General features: G+C 25.8%; 2 protein-coding genes across 6 annotated transcripts; one reads left to right on the plus strand and one right to left on the minus strand.

Moving 5' to 3' along the window:
- Window positions 1–10,094: 10,094 nt before the first annotated feature.
- On the plus strand, window positions 10,095–13,300 carry LOC111318625 (putative nucleoside diphosphate kinase 5). Of its 5 annotated transcripts, XR_016334388.1 has the most exons (7): window positions 10,118–10,235; window positions 10,413–10,485; window positions 10,571–10,798; window positions 11,586–11,693; window positions 11,923–12,032; window positions 12,279–12,441; window positions 12,735–13,300. XR_016334388.1 is itself a non-coding variant. In XM_089755951.1 (6 exons), exons 2-6 carry the CDS (start codon window positions 10,427–10,429, stop codon window positions 12,317–12,319), a joined length of 540 nt encoding a protein of 179 aa, XP_089612077.1. In that variant the 5' UTR covers window positions 10,117–10,235; window positions 10,413–10,426; the 3' UTR covers window positions 12,320–12,648. The 5 variants fall into 5 exon arrangements, 2 of the variants coding, with proteins under 2 accessions (XP_089612077.1, XP_089612076.1); XR_016334390.1 differs by lacking the exon at window positions 12,735–13,300 and having other exon boundaries at window positions 10,095–10,235; window positions 11,586–11,800; window positions 11,929–12,032; window positions 12,279–12,294; XR_016334389.1 differs by lacking the exon at window positions 12,735–13,300 and having other exon boundaries at window positions 10,096–10,235; window positions 11,586–11,800; window positions 12,279–12,307.
- Window positions 13,301–13,353: 53 nt separating this feature from the next.
- LOC149511271 (uncharacterized) lies at window positions 13,354–15,956 on the minus strand. The gene has a single exon (XM_089755524.1). The coding sequence runs from the start codon at window positions 15,425–15,427 to the stop codon at window positions 13,664–13,666; it is 1,764 nt and encodes a 587-aa protein (XP_089611650.1). The 5' UTR covers window positions 15,428–15,956; the 3' UTR covers window positions 13,354–13,663.
- Between the last annotated feature and the right edge of the window lie 622 nt (window positions 15,957–16,578).

Genomic DNA, 16,578 nt, shown 5'->3' on the forward strand with positions numbered 1-16,578 from the left:
TAAAATTTGTTCGAAGTTTAGATAACCTCTAATAAAATTTTGGTACCTTTCTATACAGTTTTGGTAACCTTTATATTAGTTTAATAACTTATGATATAATTTTGATAATTTTTTATAAATTTTTATAAATTTTTGATAACCTCTTTATGTAATTTTGATAACTGTTATGATAAATTTTTTGTAATCATTGATAAAATTTGTATCATCTTATATTAAACAATGGATTTCTGCAACAAAGTGTGGGTTCTATTCTAATATAAGATAATTTTTTTATATAGTAACATTTTTGTTTCATTTGAATTTAGATATTTTTACTATTTTTTTTATTAAATAAGTTCATAATAGATTTATCCTAGCCTTTTAAAATGAAAGTTTTAGTGTCATTTCTATTAGTAGCCAATATTCAATTCCTGACAACTTCAAGTATAAAGAAGTTATAAAAATTTGATAATTAAATTATTATCGATTTATTACTATATTATTAGTTATTTACTACTAAATTATTAATGATTTATTAATAAATTATAATTAATTTATAACTAATTTATAAATGATTTATTAATAAATTATAATTAATTTATAACTAATTTATAAATGATTTATCACTAAGTTACGAATGATTTACCACTAAATTATTGAAAACTTACTATTAAGTTAATGATGATTTATTATAAAGTTATAATTGATTTACTATTAATCTATCAATTATTTGCTACAAAGTTATCAATTATTAACTAATTTATTACTAAATTATCATTGATTTATAACTAAATTATCACTTTTTTATAACTATGTTATTAGTGATTTATTACTAAATTACAAATGATTTATTATTATGTTCTTATACATTTACTATTATATTATCATTGATTTACAACTTAATTTTTGATTATTTACTATAAACTTATTACATATTTATTACTAAATTATCCATGATTCACCATTAAATTATTACTTATTTATATTAAATTATTCATAGTTTACTATAAAGTTACAGTGATTAACTAATAAATTATTGATTATAAAAAACCTATTAAGTTATCGATGATTTACTACTAAGTTAAATTGATTTATTTTTAAATCTCTAATGGTTAACTATAAAATCATCATTGATTTGCTATTAAATTTATCTATTAATTACTATTAAAATGATTTACTAAGTTATCACTGATTTATTACTAAATTATATATGATTAATTACTAAGTTATAATTAATTTTTTATTAACATATCATTAATTTACTAATATTTTGTTATACACTTACAACTATAAAATATATAGTTTAAAAAGTTGCTAACAATATATGAGATAATTTTTTATATAATAACATTATTATTTTATTCAAATTTAAATTTTTTATTAATTTTTTTATTAAATAGGTTCATGATAGATTTATCCTAACTTTCAAGATGAAAGTTCTAGTTTTATTTTTGCTACTAACCATGATTTAATCATTGACAACTTCAAATATAAAAAATTTATCAATGATTAACAATTAAGTTATCATTTATTTGCTATTATGTTACTAGTTAATTACTACTAAGCTATTAATAATTTACTACTAAATTATCACAACTTTAATTTATGAATAATTTATCATTAAGTTATGAATGATTTACCATTAAGTTATGAATAATTTACTATTAAATTGTTGTTGATTTACCATTAAATTATTGATAATTTATTATAAAGTTATAACTTATTTACTACTAATTTATGAATAATTTATTACAAACTTATCAATTAACTAATTTATTACTAAATTATCACTAATTTATAATTAAATTATTAGTAATTTACTATTATGTTATTAGTGATTTACTATTAAGTTATCAATAATTTACTTTTAAATTATTAATAATTTACTATTATATTATTATGTATTTACTATTACATTATGATTGGTTTACAACTTAATTTTTTATTATTTGCTACAAGATTATCATCAATTTTCTACTAAATTATCCATGATTCACTACCAAGTTATAATTGATTTATATTAAATTATCCATATTTTACTATTAAGTTATTATTGATTAACAATTAAGTTATCAATAATTTATTATTAATTTATATTGATTTACTTTTAAGTCTCCTATAATTAACTATTAAATTATCAATTATTTATTACTAAATTATTATTTACAGTATAAAAAAAATTATTTATGATTTAGTACTATCAATTAATTACTATAAACTAAAGCTAATTTACTATTAAATTATTAGTAATTTATTATTAACTTATCATTAATTTATTATTAAGTTATTAACGATTAACTACTAAGTTATCATTTGTTTTTATTAAATTTATTTTTTATTTTTTATTCTATTGTTATGCATTTATTATTATATTAGTATTTATTTACTATTGAGTTGTCTATGATTAACTATTAAGTTATTACTTATTAACTATTAAGTTATTGATGAAATTGTTAGGTTATATCGGTTAATTTTAATTTCATTGATTAATTACTAAGTTATTAATTATATATTACTATATTGTCATTAATATGTGTATATCCAAAAAGATAATAATTACAGTATATACTAAATTATGTAATTTTGTAAAATGAAGAAAGAAAGAAAAAGTTAAAGTAGATGGCACGAAGAAAATGAGTAAATACTTTTAATTTGTTATTTGTAGTTTAACATTTAATAATAAGCTAAAATCATAACTTTTTATACTAATATAAGTATTAAAACTAAATTAAATAAATATACATTAACTTAATATTTCTATGATATTCTTCAAAATTTGTAGCTCATAGTAAAAAAGTACATATTAAGATAAGTTTTATTAATGATTTGATTGAATAATTAGTGTGCGTATTTTCTCACTTATTGATGAAGTACAATTGCATATGAAATACTACAAAATTTGAAGTATTGTGCCAACAATAAAAGTAATAAATTTTGCCCTATATTTTTAAATATATAATTTTGGGTAAAAATTTAGTTATATAAAAGTTATAAAAAAATACTAAATAAAATTTGTAAAAAAAAAAGATAATAATTTTAAAAAATATTAAGTTGAGAATAATTATCTTGGCATTCTCTTTCAAAAATTTATTCTATTAAATAAAAAAGATAGTATATTTTCAATTATTATTTCATTCTTATTACCATCATTTAGAATGAACTTTTTTCATATATATATTTTGATACCAACCAACTTCTACACTTGAAAAGGGTAAAGAATATTACAAAAAGTCATAACAAGCTAAATAATATTTAATTATATGTTATTTTTTTGAATGAGTATGAACTATTATATCTCTTTCAAATGAAATATTTAAATTGTTTCTCTCAATCCATATAACAACAATTTATCAACAAATAAATGATTATAAACTTGTTGATATAGATTAACATTTCAATAATAAAAATTTCAAAATCCTCAAAAAATATATATATATTTTAATCTTTGTATGGTTTGGGCATCAATATTTTCTTCTAGAATTACTATTAATGTCTTCATAACTTTTGCACTTAAATTTTTATTTTGTTATTTTATTGTTCTATTTTAAAATTTATTACTGGTATTATAAAAGTATAGCTAAAAATAATATGGATTAATCAATTTAAACTTGAAACAATTCAAAACTCAAATTGAAGGTATATAAAATTTTTACTCATTTTAAATTTTAATATAATTAAAAATAAAATGATACACATAATTATAAAAATTAACAAACTTGATTTGATTTCAATTGATTTTAAAAAATAAAAAATTAGTAATTATTTAAAATCTAAAATGATTAAACATAACCAAAATTTAAATAGAAATAGTAATTCAATAAAAATCTAATTTTTGTTATTCATCTTCTGCATCAATTTAAAAATTTTTTATTTAAGTTTTTTTCTTTCATCCTCAATGTCTCATTTTTATTATCTTTGTGATTGAATTATTTAATTAATTTTTTAAAATTTTTTTAAAGTGGAATTGAAATTATAAATAATTGAATATACTTATTTTTTATTTGAATATAGGATGATTTGCATTCAGTTTTTTAAAGAACGAAAAATATGCACTAATTATTGAATCAAATTTCCTTAGGTGATAAGTGAATAATTAAGTATACAATGAATAGGCAAAGATGATAAAACTTAGCTCAACTTAATTGATTGTTGATCTTAAGTTTAAAATCCAACTCAAAATTATGAAAAGTCAAAATTCAAAATATCTTAATTATTAAATACATTTGCTTAGGTGATAAGTGAATAATTGAGTATACAATGAATAGGTATAGATGATAAAACTTAACTCAACCTTATTGATTGTTGATCTTAAGTTTAAAATCCAACTCAAAATTATGAAAAGTCAAAATTCAGAATATCTTAAATATTAAATACACAATTAAGTAAAATTTATCAAATGAATTTTATTAATGAATGCCTTTAAATCACTTTTAAGTTTAATTAAATTATAATTTATAATAATATTTATATATTAAATGTAACAGTGATAATTAATTTGATGAAATTTAATTCTTTTGAACAAATATTTCCCAATATGATAACTTTAAAAAATTTGATATAACCATGAACATTTTTCAACTTATATAATGAATAAAATGAATGGATATACAATGTTTTTCTTAATAAAAGAGTTTCATATTGATCCTAAAAGAAACTGAAATCAATAAATATGTATAGTACTAACCTTACTTGTTATATGGAGAAAATAGAACAATGCACAACTAGTCAATTATTCGTCTCTTTTTTTTTTTTTTTAAGATAATTTTCAATCAATGCTTCTATCAATTGAGTGTAATTGTACATTTTACTAATTTAAAACTTAGTTTTGCTTTTATTTAATATTTTTATTATATAAAACTATTACAATACATAATTTTAAAAATAAAAATAAAATAAAGTGAAAGGATTTAATTAATTTATCTTTTGAATTATTTAAAAGGACTAAAAGGATTTAATAATGTTATCAATGATCAAATCATCACCTAATAAAATATACAAACAATAAAATCATTAATATACATATATAGTTAGTAAATCCATTAAAAAAAATTGAAAGGGAAAAATCGAAAAAAAATAAATATACTTCAATGACTTAAATATAAAAAAAGGAGTATAATAATAACAAAATTCATTTAAATTAAAATTGATAAAAAAAATTTACTATGGTATTTTAATAAATCATTTTTAACATTTTGGAATTAAAATTTTTTTAAGAGTATTTTAACTAATCACTTTTAGCAGTTTTTTTTATTGTGATTATAAAAAAGTAATCTAATAATAAAAAAGAAATTTTATTTAAATTAAAATTTATAAAAAATTTACAAAGAATATTTTAGTCAATTATTTTTAATGCTTGTGGTATTAAAATTTCAAAATTTTAAATAGTTTAATTTCACATAAACTCTATTTTAAATTTTAGTTAATTTCTTTTAAACTTGAATAAATTAATAAAAATTATATACTTAAGAATAAATTTGTTAAATTAAAAATTCATAGAGGTATTTAGGTCTTTTTTTTTTTTTGCTTAAGATAATTTGTAGTTGGTGCTTCCATCAATTAAGTGTAATTGTAAATTTTACCAATTTAAAACTTAAATTTTCTTTTATTTAAAAAAATTTATTATACATAAATTTTTATTATATAAAAAAATTACAATATATAATTCTAAAAATTAAAATGAAATAAAAAGATTTATTTAATTTCACTTTTGAATTTTTTCAAGGAATTAAAGAATTTATTTGTATTATCATTGATCATGTGATCAACTCATAAAATATACAAATAATAAAACCATTAACATACATATATAATTAGTAAATCCATTAAAACAAAAAACTGAAAGGAAAAAATAGAGAAAAAAATTTACTACAATGTCTTAATTATAAAAAAGGAGTCTAATAATAAAAAAAAATCATTTAAATTAAAATTTTACTATGGTACTTTAATCAATACTTTTTAACATTTTTGGAATTAAAATTTTATTTAGAATATTTTAACCAATCTTTTTTATCACTTTTAAGTGTAATTATTAAAAAAGAAGTCTAATAATAAAAATATTATTTAAAATAAAATTTATAAAAAAAATTAGTAAGAATATTTTAGTAAATTATTTTTAATACTTTTGGTATTAAAATTTCAAAATTTTAAGTAGTTTAATTTCACATAAACTATATTTTAAATTTTAGTTAATTTATTTTAAACTTAAATAATTAATAAAAATTATATATTTAAGAATAAAATTGTTAATTTTAAATTAATAAGAGCATTTAGGTCAATTATTTTTATCACTTTTAAAATTTACACTTTTATATAAAGAGCGACTATTTGGATCCTAACTTATTTTCAATACACTTCAAAAATTATATTCCAAGTTTAACATTTAATAAAATTATTTAAATATTTATTAATCAATTACCTTTTTATTTCATTTCCCAGAAACTTGCCTTTTTCCTTATTCTTCCTTTTTCCTTGTTCTTTGTTCCTTGTTCCTTTGATTCTTCTTCTTCTTCTTTTTCCTGAAAATGTGCTTGATGCTTTTTTTCTCTTATTCTTCACAGCAAAAAATTAATTTATTATCAAAATTCACAATCAAAATTTTTGAAAATTTATTTTTGGAAGCTATTAAAAGTTTTCCAAAAATAAATTTTTAGAGGTCTTTAAGAACTTCCAAAAATCCATTTATGGAAGTTTTTAAAAGATTTCGTACATTTCTTTTCGAAATCTTGAATTTTCAAAAGTTTTTCAAGCCTCTAGACATCTATTTTCAAAAACAGTTAGAAACTTTCGAAAATTCATTAATAGAGAGTTCGAATCGCACACAAACATTTCAAAATAAAATCTTAGAAAACTAAATACAAAATTAAAAAAAAAAGGAATAAACAATTTATCTTTGATTTTTTGATTTCTAACTTCAAATGGATGAAATCTCATTTGAATTTGGTTTATTTAAGGCTTAAAAACGATTGGGAAGAGATAGAGGAGATGGAGTGTTTAAATTTTTGGTAAATTTATGTTTTTGGGTGTGGGATGTGTTGTGCAAAAAATAATGTGTTAAAAGTAGGAGGTGTGTTAAGTAATTATTGGGGTGCAAATAGCAATCTTCTTTATATATAGATAGATAGATGATAGATGAAATATAGATAGATAAATAGATAGATGATAGATGAAATATATAAGTAACATAAAACCAGAAAATTTACTTCATATTGAAATGGGATTTTTGCTATTGATTAAGCTTGGCAAGATTGAGGATTTAGACAAGTTCTTGGAAAAATAGCATTATGACTAAAAAATGTTTTAAAACAATGGTAAAAAAGTTTGTTAACCCATAATTAAATCCAAGCATTTGCTTCGTGCCTGGTGGTGTTTGTTGCTCCTGTCTCCACAACTTCAACAGGAAAAGAAAGAGAAATGCAAAACAAAACCAACTTACAATTTAAGTTTATTCGAGCATTTGGTTTAATGATTAATGTTTAATCAGGTTCAAATTCCCTTCTCTAAATAAGAAAAAAAAAAAAAAAAAAAAAAAAGCCATACAGATCAGGTATGCAGCCGTCACAGTTGGTGAATGTACTGATTTCTCCTTCAAAACTATTGTTAGAACCTACAGCAATACCAAATAAAATTCAATCACTTTTGTTTTTTCTTTTTCATTGTGAATCAAAGGAACAACACCTTGCATTTGCTCTGCTATTTATCTGCAGTTAACAGTTATAAGGAGCATTGACCAATGATGTTAATTAATTACAATGCAGACAAATGGATTTAAGCAGTAGCAGCATAAGCAAGAGAAAGATTAAGGGACTGCTTAGAGTAAAATGGAAATGGCATAAAATTCTGGTCTTGATGAGACGGGGAATGAGTTCATAAGGGGAAATGTAGAACTTACCAGGTTCGCAAACTATTGGTTCAACGTATCAATTATCATTACCCAAGAACATTTGGCCAACAGTGTGAAGTGATCTATTGATAGTATTCTTGGTTCCAGTGATCACCATAATCTTATATTGAAAAAAAAAAAATTTAAAAGAGATAATGAATTTGAACATTTAGAGAAACTCTATGTTTATATGAATAATCTGATAATGATATTTATGCCTTAAAACAGAGGAAAATGATATATTAAAAAAAAGGGTAGTGAATAGTGATTCTGGCTGATTCGACAATGGCAGGATAACTTGTAAGTGTTAAAAGAAGTTGTATGTTTTATGTTGTCAGAGGCTGGGTTTATAGAAAGAGAACATAATAAGCAGTGAAGCAATGAATTGATGCAAAGGAATCAAACGTGATATCCGTGTTCACGTGTTAAACACTACGAATTCTTTCAATCCATACATGAATTCAATCTAATTTAATTAAAAAAAAAGTTAGTCATTCGAAATCAAACCTGAATTGCAAAATAATTTAAATTCAAAATGATTTAAAGTTGAAATAATTTAGATCCAAAATGATTTTAATCAAAATGACTTGGAGTGAAATTAATTAAATATAATTTTTTTATAGTTTAATAAAAATATAGAAAATTATTAATTTATTTAATTTCATAACTTTAAATTATCTTTCAAAATGTTTTCTTTGCTGTTACAATTTTATATCATTTTAAATGTTATCCTTCTTAATTATAATTAAAAATAAAAAACAAATTATTTAATTAATATAATTGAATTGAATTTTTATGTTTATTAGTGTATATTATAAATAAAATCAAGTGTATTACATATATAAATTGGCCATATATATATATAAACATATTAGAATATTACGAATATATGGTTCATAATGGATGGTAGCCTATTTTTTTGGATATAAGAAAAATATGATCTTTTAAAAGTTTGAAATTTAAAATTTATTCTATATAAAAATTAAAAATTGAGATGATTTTGTTGGATTTAGTTAAAAGTGAACCAACGGCTACAACAATGAAAAATTAAAGCAATGTTTGATAAATATTTTATTTTTTATTTTTACCTTTTGCTATTTGTTTTTATTTTTTTATTAAATTTTTTTTTCTTTTTATTCATTTTTTCTAAAGGGAAAAAAAAAACAGAAAAGAGAAAAGCGTTTATCAAATGGTATCCAAATGAAAACATTTTAATTTGATAAAAAGTAAAATCAAGTATTTTTTTCATTTATAGAAAAAATTAATTTTAATTTAAAATATACAAATTATAATGTTTTGTTTGTTTTTGAAATATTATTATTTTTACTTCAATCTTTCAATAAAATCTATATCTCTATATATTTTTATAATAATAAAAATGGTTTAACAAGAAAAATGCAAATTAAAAGATAAAGAAAATTTAAAAAATGTTTTTATAGTTTTTCGCCATTTGGGTTCTGTCTGTTTTTATAAGAAGAAAATTATAATTTTTGAAATGTTTTAAAATGATATAAAAAATTATTTGGGTTTTGTCTAACTATTTATATTGGTTTTCCAGTAAACTTTGGGATTTTGTTTGAGGTAAAAACAGGAGTTAGGAAATTACCGAATTGTTAAGTGAGATGGTTGAAAATTTTACAGTTTTACTAATGGCCATTTTATTAGGGAGGGAAGAAACGGTAGAAAGAGAAAAAGAAATGGAATGCGATAAGGATGATGTCACCATAAGTTAAAGAGCTCTTTGAGAAAAAGGAATTGCAAATGGTATTACGGAGCTAAGAAAATTGCTTTGACGGTCCAGAATTTATGTCTTTGGCTTCAATGTATTCTTCTAACGATAACAATACTTGATGTTCATATCTTTCGGAGTCATTTGGATATATATTTATACTTTTCAAGAGACAGGTAGAGAATTTATTTTCTAGTTCTAATAAAATTTGACATGAATAAAGAATTTATTTAAAAATTTTAACATAAAAATAATTTGTTTAAATTTGATATGATATTAAAAATTAACAAGCTGAACTTAAAATGATAAAATCATACTTAAATGTTAAACTCAAATTATTTAATTTCGAAATAATTCAAATTTTAAATAAATCAAAATTGAAATAATTCGAATATGAAAACAATTAAAATAAAAATTAACCCCAATTAGTTCGACCTGAGTTGACATATATTTTTCTACACCAACTTTTGTCACAGTCAACGGTTGACCTCTGCAGCTTATCAGCTACAAATAGAAAGTTAGAAGCCACTGTCTACCTGTCTTGTTTAGAGCAACATATATTCAAATTTATTTTTTTCACCCGAAATCTCCTAAACTTTTTTTTTTTCAATTTTCCCGCTTCCTTTTTTTTCCTGGAAAAATAATCTGGTAAGTCCTTCTAAAAACAAATCAAATAATTCAAAATTTTGGGAAAAAAAATCTGTTCTGTTAAACGAACCAACTGTTATTATTATTATTGTTCTTTCGATTTATGTCTTTTTTTTTTTTTTGAGAAAATCGATTTAGGATTCAGAACTAATTTTCTCTGTTTTTTTTTTTCAACAGATTTGATTCGGCAAATGAAAGCTGGCCTAACTCAGTTGCTCACCAGATTTCTCTTCTTTTCTATAATTTTGAGGTACGTAATTTTTTTTTTGAGTAATTTTGAATATCTGTTATTTTAACTGATTCTAATGCTTTATTTAAAAAAAATAATACTGTAGGTGTTGTTCAAGTAACGGAAGTGGTGAAAAGGAGAGAACTTTAGGTATAATAAAGCCAGATGGATTATCTGGTAATTATTCTGATAGAATTGAACAAGTAATTCTTGAATCCGGTTTCACCATCAATAAGGAAATGGTGATTCAACTTGATGAAGAAAATGCAGTTAATTTTTATGCTGAGCACTCTTCTAAGCCCTTGTTTACTAATCTTATCAAATACATGACTAGGTTATTACTTTTGTCTTAATTCTGTAGTTCTACTTCATGCTGTCTTTAAATTACCGCGATTTTGCAAATGTTTGTGCATTTGTTTTCGCCTAATTTTGTTATTTCATAGACAAAGAATGTATGTATTTTTCGTACTTTTTTATTGTCAAATACCTTAATCCAATTGGCTAATATATGACTAGGTTATTGCTTTTGTCTTGATAAGTTTATTCATGCTGCCTTTAAATTATGTGATTATGCAAATGTTCTGCATTAGTTATATTAACTACTTTTGTTATTTCATTGACAAAAAATGTATGTATTTTCACACTTTCATATCGTCAATGCCTTAATCCAATTGGTTGTGTCAAAAATATATCTCAAACAGTGTCATGCTATTTCGATGATAAATTCTCCGTGCATTTTCAATATGATACAATAAAAAGGAATAATGAAGGGGCAGAGATGTTGAGCGTGTGAAAAAAGCATAGTTTTTTTTTTTTTTTTGGTTAATACCCTTCTTTATGATTATTTCACTTGATTATCTGAATTGTCAAGGCCTATTAGGGTCTGCTTTTTTGGTTTTGAATGTTTGATGTTATTATTTTTTGTTGCTTTTTAATTTGCGAATCAAAGAGAAGTATTGATGCAGCATTTGTTTTAATCTTGCCATAAGCTGAATATGATTGATCTCATATCTTGCTAATGTGTTTTTGTTAACCATTTATCCTATCAACCTGTGGTAGCATGTTATTCAGTTGCTACATAAATATTTCTATCCCCCTCACTGACATTTCATTTTTAACAGTGGTCCAGTGTTGGTTATGATTTTGGAAAAGGAAGATGCTGTTGCTTATTGGCGAGAATTGATTGGAACCACTGATGCTGGCAAGGCCAAAATTACTCATCCTCAAAGGTTATGCATATTTCTTGTTGATCTCCTACTTTGTTCTACTTAAGTTTCAAATTGGATGTGTGTAAAGACGAAGATTAGTTGTCCTCCCATTATATTGCAAGATAAAGGTCCCTGCCTACTTTAAATTAGATCTTCTTTCCAAATCTTCATCCTAGAAGAAATTTGATTGCCTGATGACATGGCCTCTTAAGTGATCTGCCTTTCTGTTGGTTGTTTCCTCTGTTTCCAGCATCAGCCCAATGTGCGGGGTAGATTTAGAAAATAATTGTGTACATGGTTCAAATTCCCATTGGTCAGCTCAAAGGGAGATTGCATTTTTCTTCAAAGAGGCACCTTCAGGTCAGCTCTTTTTCCCCTTTTACAGTGAGTGTAATGAAGGAAATATAACCTAGTCCATGCAGATCTATGATTTATAACTGAGATGGGATGATATCAAGCATATGATGATATGTAATAAGTAAGGAGTGAGCAAATATAACCTAGTATCAGTCATGATTTTGTTTCCATCTTATAGAAAATAGAAAGTCTTCTAATGCATTTTTTGTAAACGAAGGCTTTATATGTACTCTTGTTTTCATATTTCAGCTTTTACAACTGAGGCAGTCAGAAAGCATGATGCACTGTAACTGGATGCGCTCGAGGCTGAAGCTATTATTATGGTTAACCTATTTTTTGATGTTTGTATTACATAATTCTCTCTGGGATACTGTTGGGGTAGGTTGGTTTCAATGACTGGAGTAGAACGAAGGTAGCCTGCCCTCTTCTTATAAAACATTATATCTGGTGAAAGCAGAATATTATATAGTATATACACCTCCCCATCATTTGTTTCAAATGTCTTAAAATGGACTAATTAAGGTGTACCAGTAACATTAGTAGAATCAGGTGGCCTGCAATTGTTCGTATCTTTATGGCTTACCAAAGGCAATGCTAAAAATTTCCCTTCTTTCCAACATGTTGCTTGTCATTACCATTTACAATAAATCATCGTCTCAGGTTTTCATGTGATTTGATAGGTTTATATTGGTTCTTATGTCCTAGGTGATCTAATGTGTGCCTCTCTACGATAGTTGACTTGTTGCCTGGTCTCCAAAAATGATTGTATGCAATTTGAAGGAAAATGTCATAGATAAAGGGGAGTATTAAACTATGAAGAATATAAACCACAATATCAAATGTGTGAGATTTTAACAATTTATTCTAGTCATTCATCTTGTTACAGCACCATAGAAGTGAACATTGGAGACACTTTACATTCTCCCTTTGTCTGTGACTGCTTAGATTATAACATACAAGAACTTCACAGTTCTAAATTACACACTCTCTGTTGTATCTGGAAATTGGCTTAGTTTAGTTTGTAACTGAGCAGCACTATAAGAACTAAATGTATACTGAGTGGATATTACAGCATGTATATTTTCTTCTGTTGTGAGCAAGTTTTTATTTTAACTGCCAATCAAACATTTTCTGATATCCTCACAAACCAAATAGAGAGTGAAGTTTTTGAAAGGGATAATGTCATATTCGGCTTTTGAATTATAGTAAATTGTTTAATATGGTATATGTACTTTAAAAATGCTCAATGTGGTGTTTGTATTTTGATTCCACTTTTTTTTATACAAAAGATGTTGCAGCCTGAGTAGAAAAAAGAATTGTATGTATTGGGATTTGAACCCTAAATTTGTTGGATGCTACTTAAAAATGGTTTGTATAAACTAATTAAGTTATCAGTTGTGCTCAGGCATATATAAATTTGCAAAGGTTAAAGCAAATTCATAATATTATGGGTATACCATGCCCAGCAGCATCATTCTCAAAACATTACATTCCTCTAACCACAACATTCTTATAAGACAAAGGGGCAGGTGGGGAGGGGTTGAAAGAAAAGAAAAACTGCATTCATCTTAATAGTTGAGAAGGAAGTTAATCAACAAGCAGGAAGCCAGATCTCAGTGTAGGCTAGCTACATCTTAAGCCAAGTAAAAACCCATTTGACCAAGGTTATCCCAGTCCCAGGGAGGCTCATAGTCAGACCCTTGGAGCTCCTTTGGAAGCTTGGTCAGTTGAAGATGTTTGCTTAGACCAAGATGAGCCATGAGGAGGGCCACATGAGTCAGCAGCTCTCCACCTTTACCAAGCTGGTATGCATGCTCTTTCCAATCACAATCATATGCAGCAGAAAACAGCATCTCCATCCACACACTGCTAATCATTTCCCAGAGCTCCTCAGGATCCCACCTTGCATTCAAGGTGAAAAACTGCAACTTCTTGGCAAGTTCACACCCTTTAAAGAATACTGATTTCCCAACTTCACCTTCCACCTCAGAGATGAAAGTTCGAGATTCAATATCCAGAACAAACAATGTCATGGCAGCTTCACCCAAGTCCTTTATATTCATTTGGGGACCGAAAAAGTCCATAGCTTCGAAGCAGGTATCTCTGTATCTTAGCTTACTAATGCCACTATGAAGCATAAATGAATGCATAACAAGGAGGTGCATCATATAGTCAGATAATTTCTTACTAATTTGTGGGTATTTTCCTCTGGTACTGCCCGGATATCTTCTTCCGTAATAATGGAAAAGAATATCCGTAGCAATATGCCAAAGAAGAAGGCTGTGGGTAAATTCTACCTTGTTTATGCTCCATTTAATTTCGTCATAGATATTAAGGGTACCGTTAGGGCCCTTATCTCTGAGCACGTCGGAAGCTCCTTTCTTTGTCAAACGTGAGAGACATGAGAACTTGAACTTTCCTTTGTCATATTTTTGACGTTTCTTTTGGAGACGAGAGAAAATGAGATCCTTTAAATCAGCATCAACAAGGGCCCAAGTAGGACGCACATGCACCCAAGCATGCTGCTGCATGTTCCAGAAGATTTTTAAAATTCTTCTGGCATCCGCTATCTTACTGATGGCTGCATTGAACTTGTTTAACTTGGGCATAAGGCAATAATTTAAGAGGCTGTGCTGTGCCATGTATTTTACTCCCTGCATGGACCTTTTTAACTCTAAATAAGAAACAAGAAGCCGACAAACAAACTTAGGGAGGCGCCGCCAGGTCTCCGGAGTGGTCCACCAAAGCAATGTCCAATTGGAGAGTAAATGTGAAATGACTGCAATGCCATCAGCAAAAACTGCTCCAAACAACAGCAAGTATGTTATACAAATTTCGAGTTTAGAGTGAACCTCCTTATGGGTATTAGCATATGAGAAGGCCAGTAATGCTACAGTAGAAGACAAAAAGTATATGATGCGAACGGTGAAACCCAGGGGAATGTCAAGTATGATAGTCTTGGTATAAAGAACGTCGAACAAGAGATCTAGTTCGGTTGCTATCATTTGGAAGGCCTCTTCTACGGGCTGCTCCAGGCTGAAGATGTTACTCAACCCTTTATAAATTCTGAGATGGATATCTGCAAAGAGTGGCACGAACATCATAAATGATAGATATGCTCCATGGAGATATCTCCCTTGTGGAATTATGGATTTCCGGGCTAAATGAGCATCCAGGTGCAGCTCATGCTCACGTTGCCTGAAGCCTTCGGATCTAGACGACGTTTTGGGGTGAACTCCTGATAACGCGGAAACTGTAAATCGTTTGAATCCTGAGAACCTGAGAATCCAAATCCTTTCCATACACTTCAAAAGTCCAGCTGCAAATAGGGGAATGGCTATGTAAGCCAAGGCATTACCAGTTTCTCTTTCGAATCTCAAGACAATGTACCAAGCCATCCCAGACTGGATGATCAGGCCTAATGTGCACGTTCGCCACAATATTTTCTTTTCATCCAAAAATTGAGCTGCAATGGTTTCAGTGCTCCCAAGGTGCAAAAGAAGGAAGGGAGCCCAAAAAACTTGGAGTGCGTCGATCTTCCCATTCAAATGGCGCTTGAGAAGGGTAATTAGTGCAGCAGTTGCCACCAAGTCTCCGAAGAAGTATCCTAGACTAGTAAGCAATGCAGCCCAAGTTTTACCTTTTCTGTTCTTTATTACATATCCAAGTGCAGCGAGGACTATATTTAGAGTGAGGCTAAGTAGAATGAGAGCATATAGCTGCAGTCTGCTCCAAAGTTCCTCAACTTCCGGGGAGCCCCTGATATCTGCTGTCCTCCTTGCGGCAAAGCTACTGGCCTCCGTGATAATTAGGGCTAGAACAACTGAAAATTCGATGATGTTTTGAAATACATTATATTTATGTTTTGTTTAAATATTGAATAATATATCAAACTATAAATAGTACTATAAAATTCTCACTCCTCCATTAATGGACTACACACAAGCAGATAATCTTATTTCTTAAAATAGAATAGTTTTAAACATGGAATCCACGTCAAAAAAATTGACAAATTATATCAATATAAAAAAATTGCCAAAAATTCACGGTTTTAATAAGATGGAAGAATGGGGTTAAGTTTTTTTTTGCTTCCATTTTCCTTTTCTAAAATGATTTTTAAAACATCTATAAAGAATGAAATATTTAAAAATTTGAATCTAAACTGAAAATCAAAACCTAAATTTATAGAGATTTGGGGTAGGGAAAGATATAAGGGAGGGATCTCATGACAAACTAATTTAATAAATTTGAAGAGTACTTTTTGGTTGGAAGGGGAATGGAAAAGTAAATAACAAGAAAAAAAGAATTTATTTGTGAAAATTTATGTCCAACTTGCAAAATATTATTCATTTAGATTTAAAAATTTTATAGTTTTGTCGCATAAAAAAAAATCACAAGTATATGTTTATATATATATATATTACAATAGATTTTCACAATTTTTAATATGAAACTGAGGTGTCATATATTATTTTCGTTACAACTTATCATTCTCATTAAGTTTAATACAAAATATATATAAAATTAATATTACATCAAATGTTAAAAT

The sequence above is a fragment of the Durio zibethinus genome, chromosome 26 (genome assembly GCF_047325235.1).
Source record: "Durio zibethinus cultivar Kanyao isolate XHJ-2024 chromosome 26, ASM4732523v1, whole genome shotgun sequence".
Lineage (NCBI taxonomy): Eukaryota > Viridiplantae > Streptophyta > Magnoliopsida > Malvales > Malvaceae > Durio > Durio zibethinus.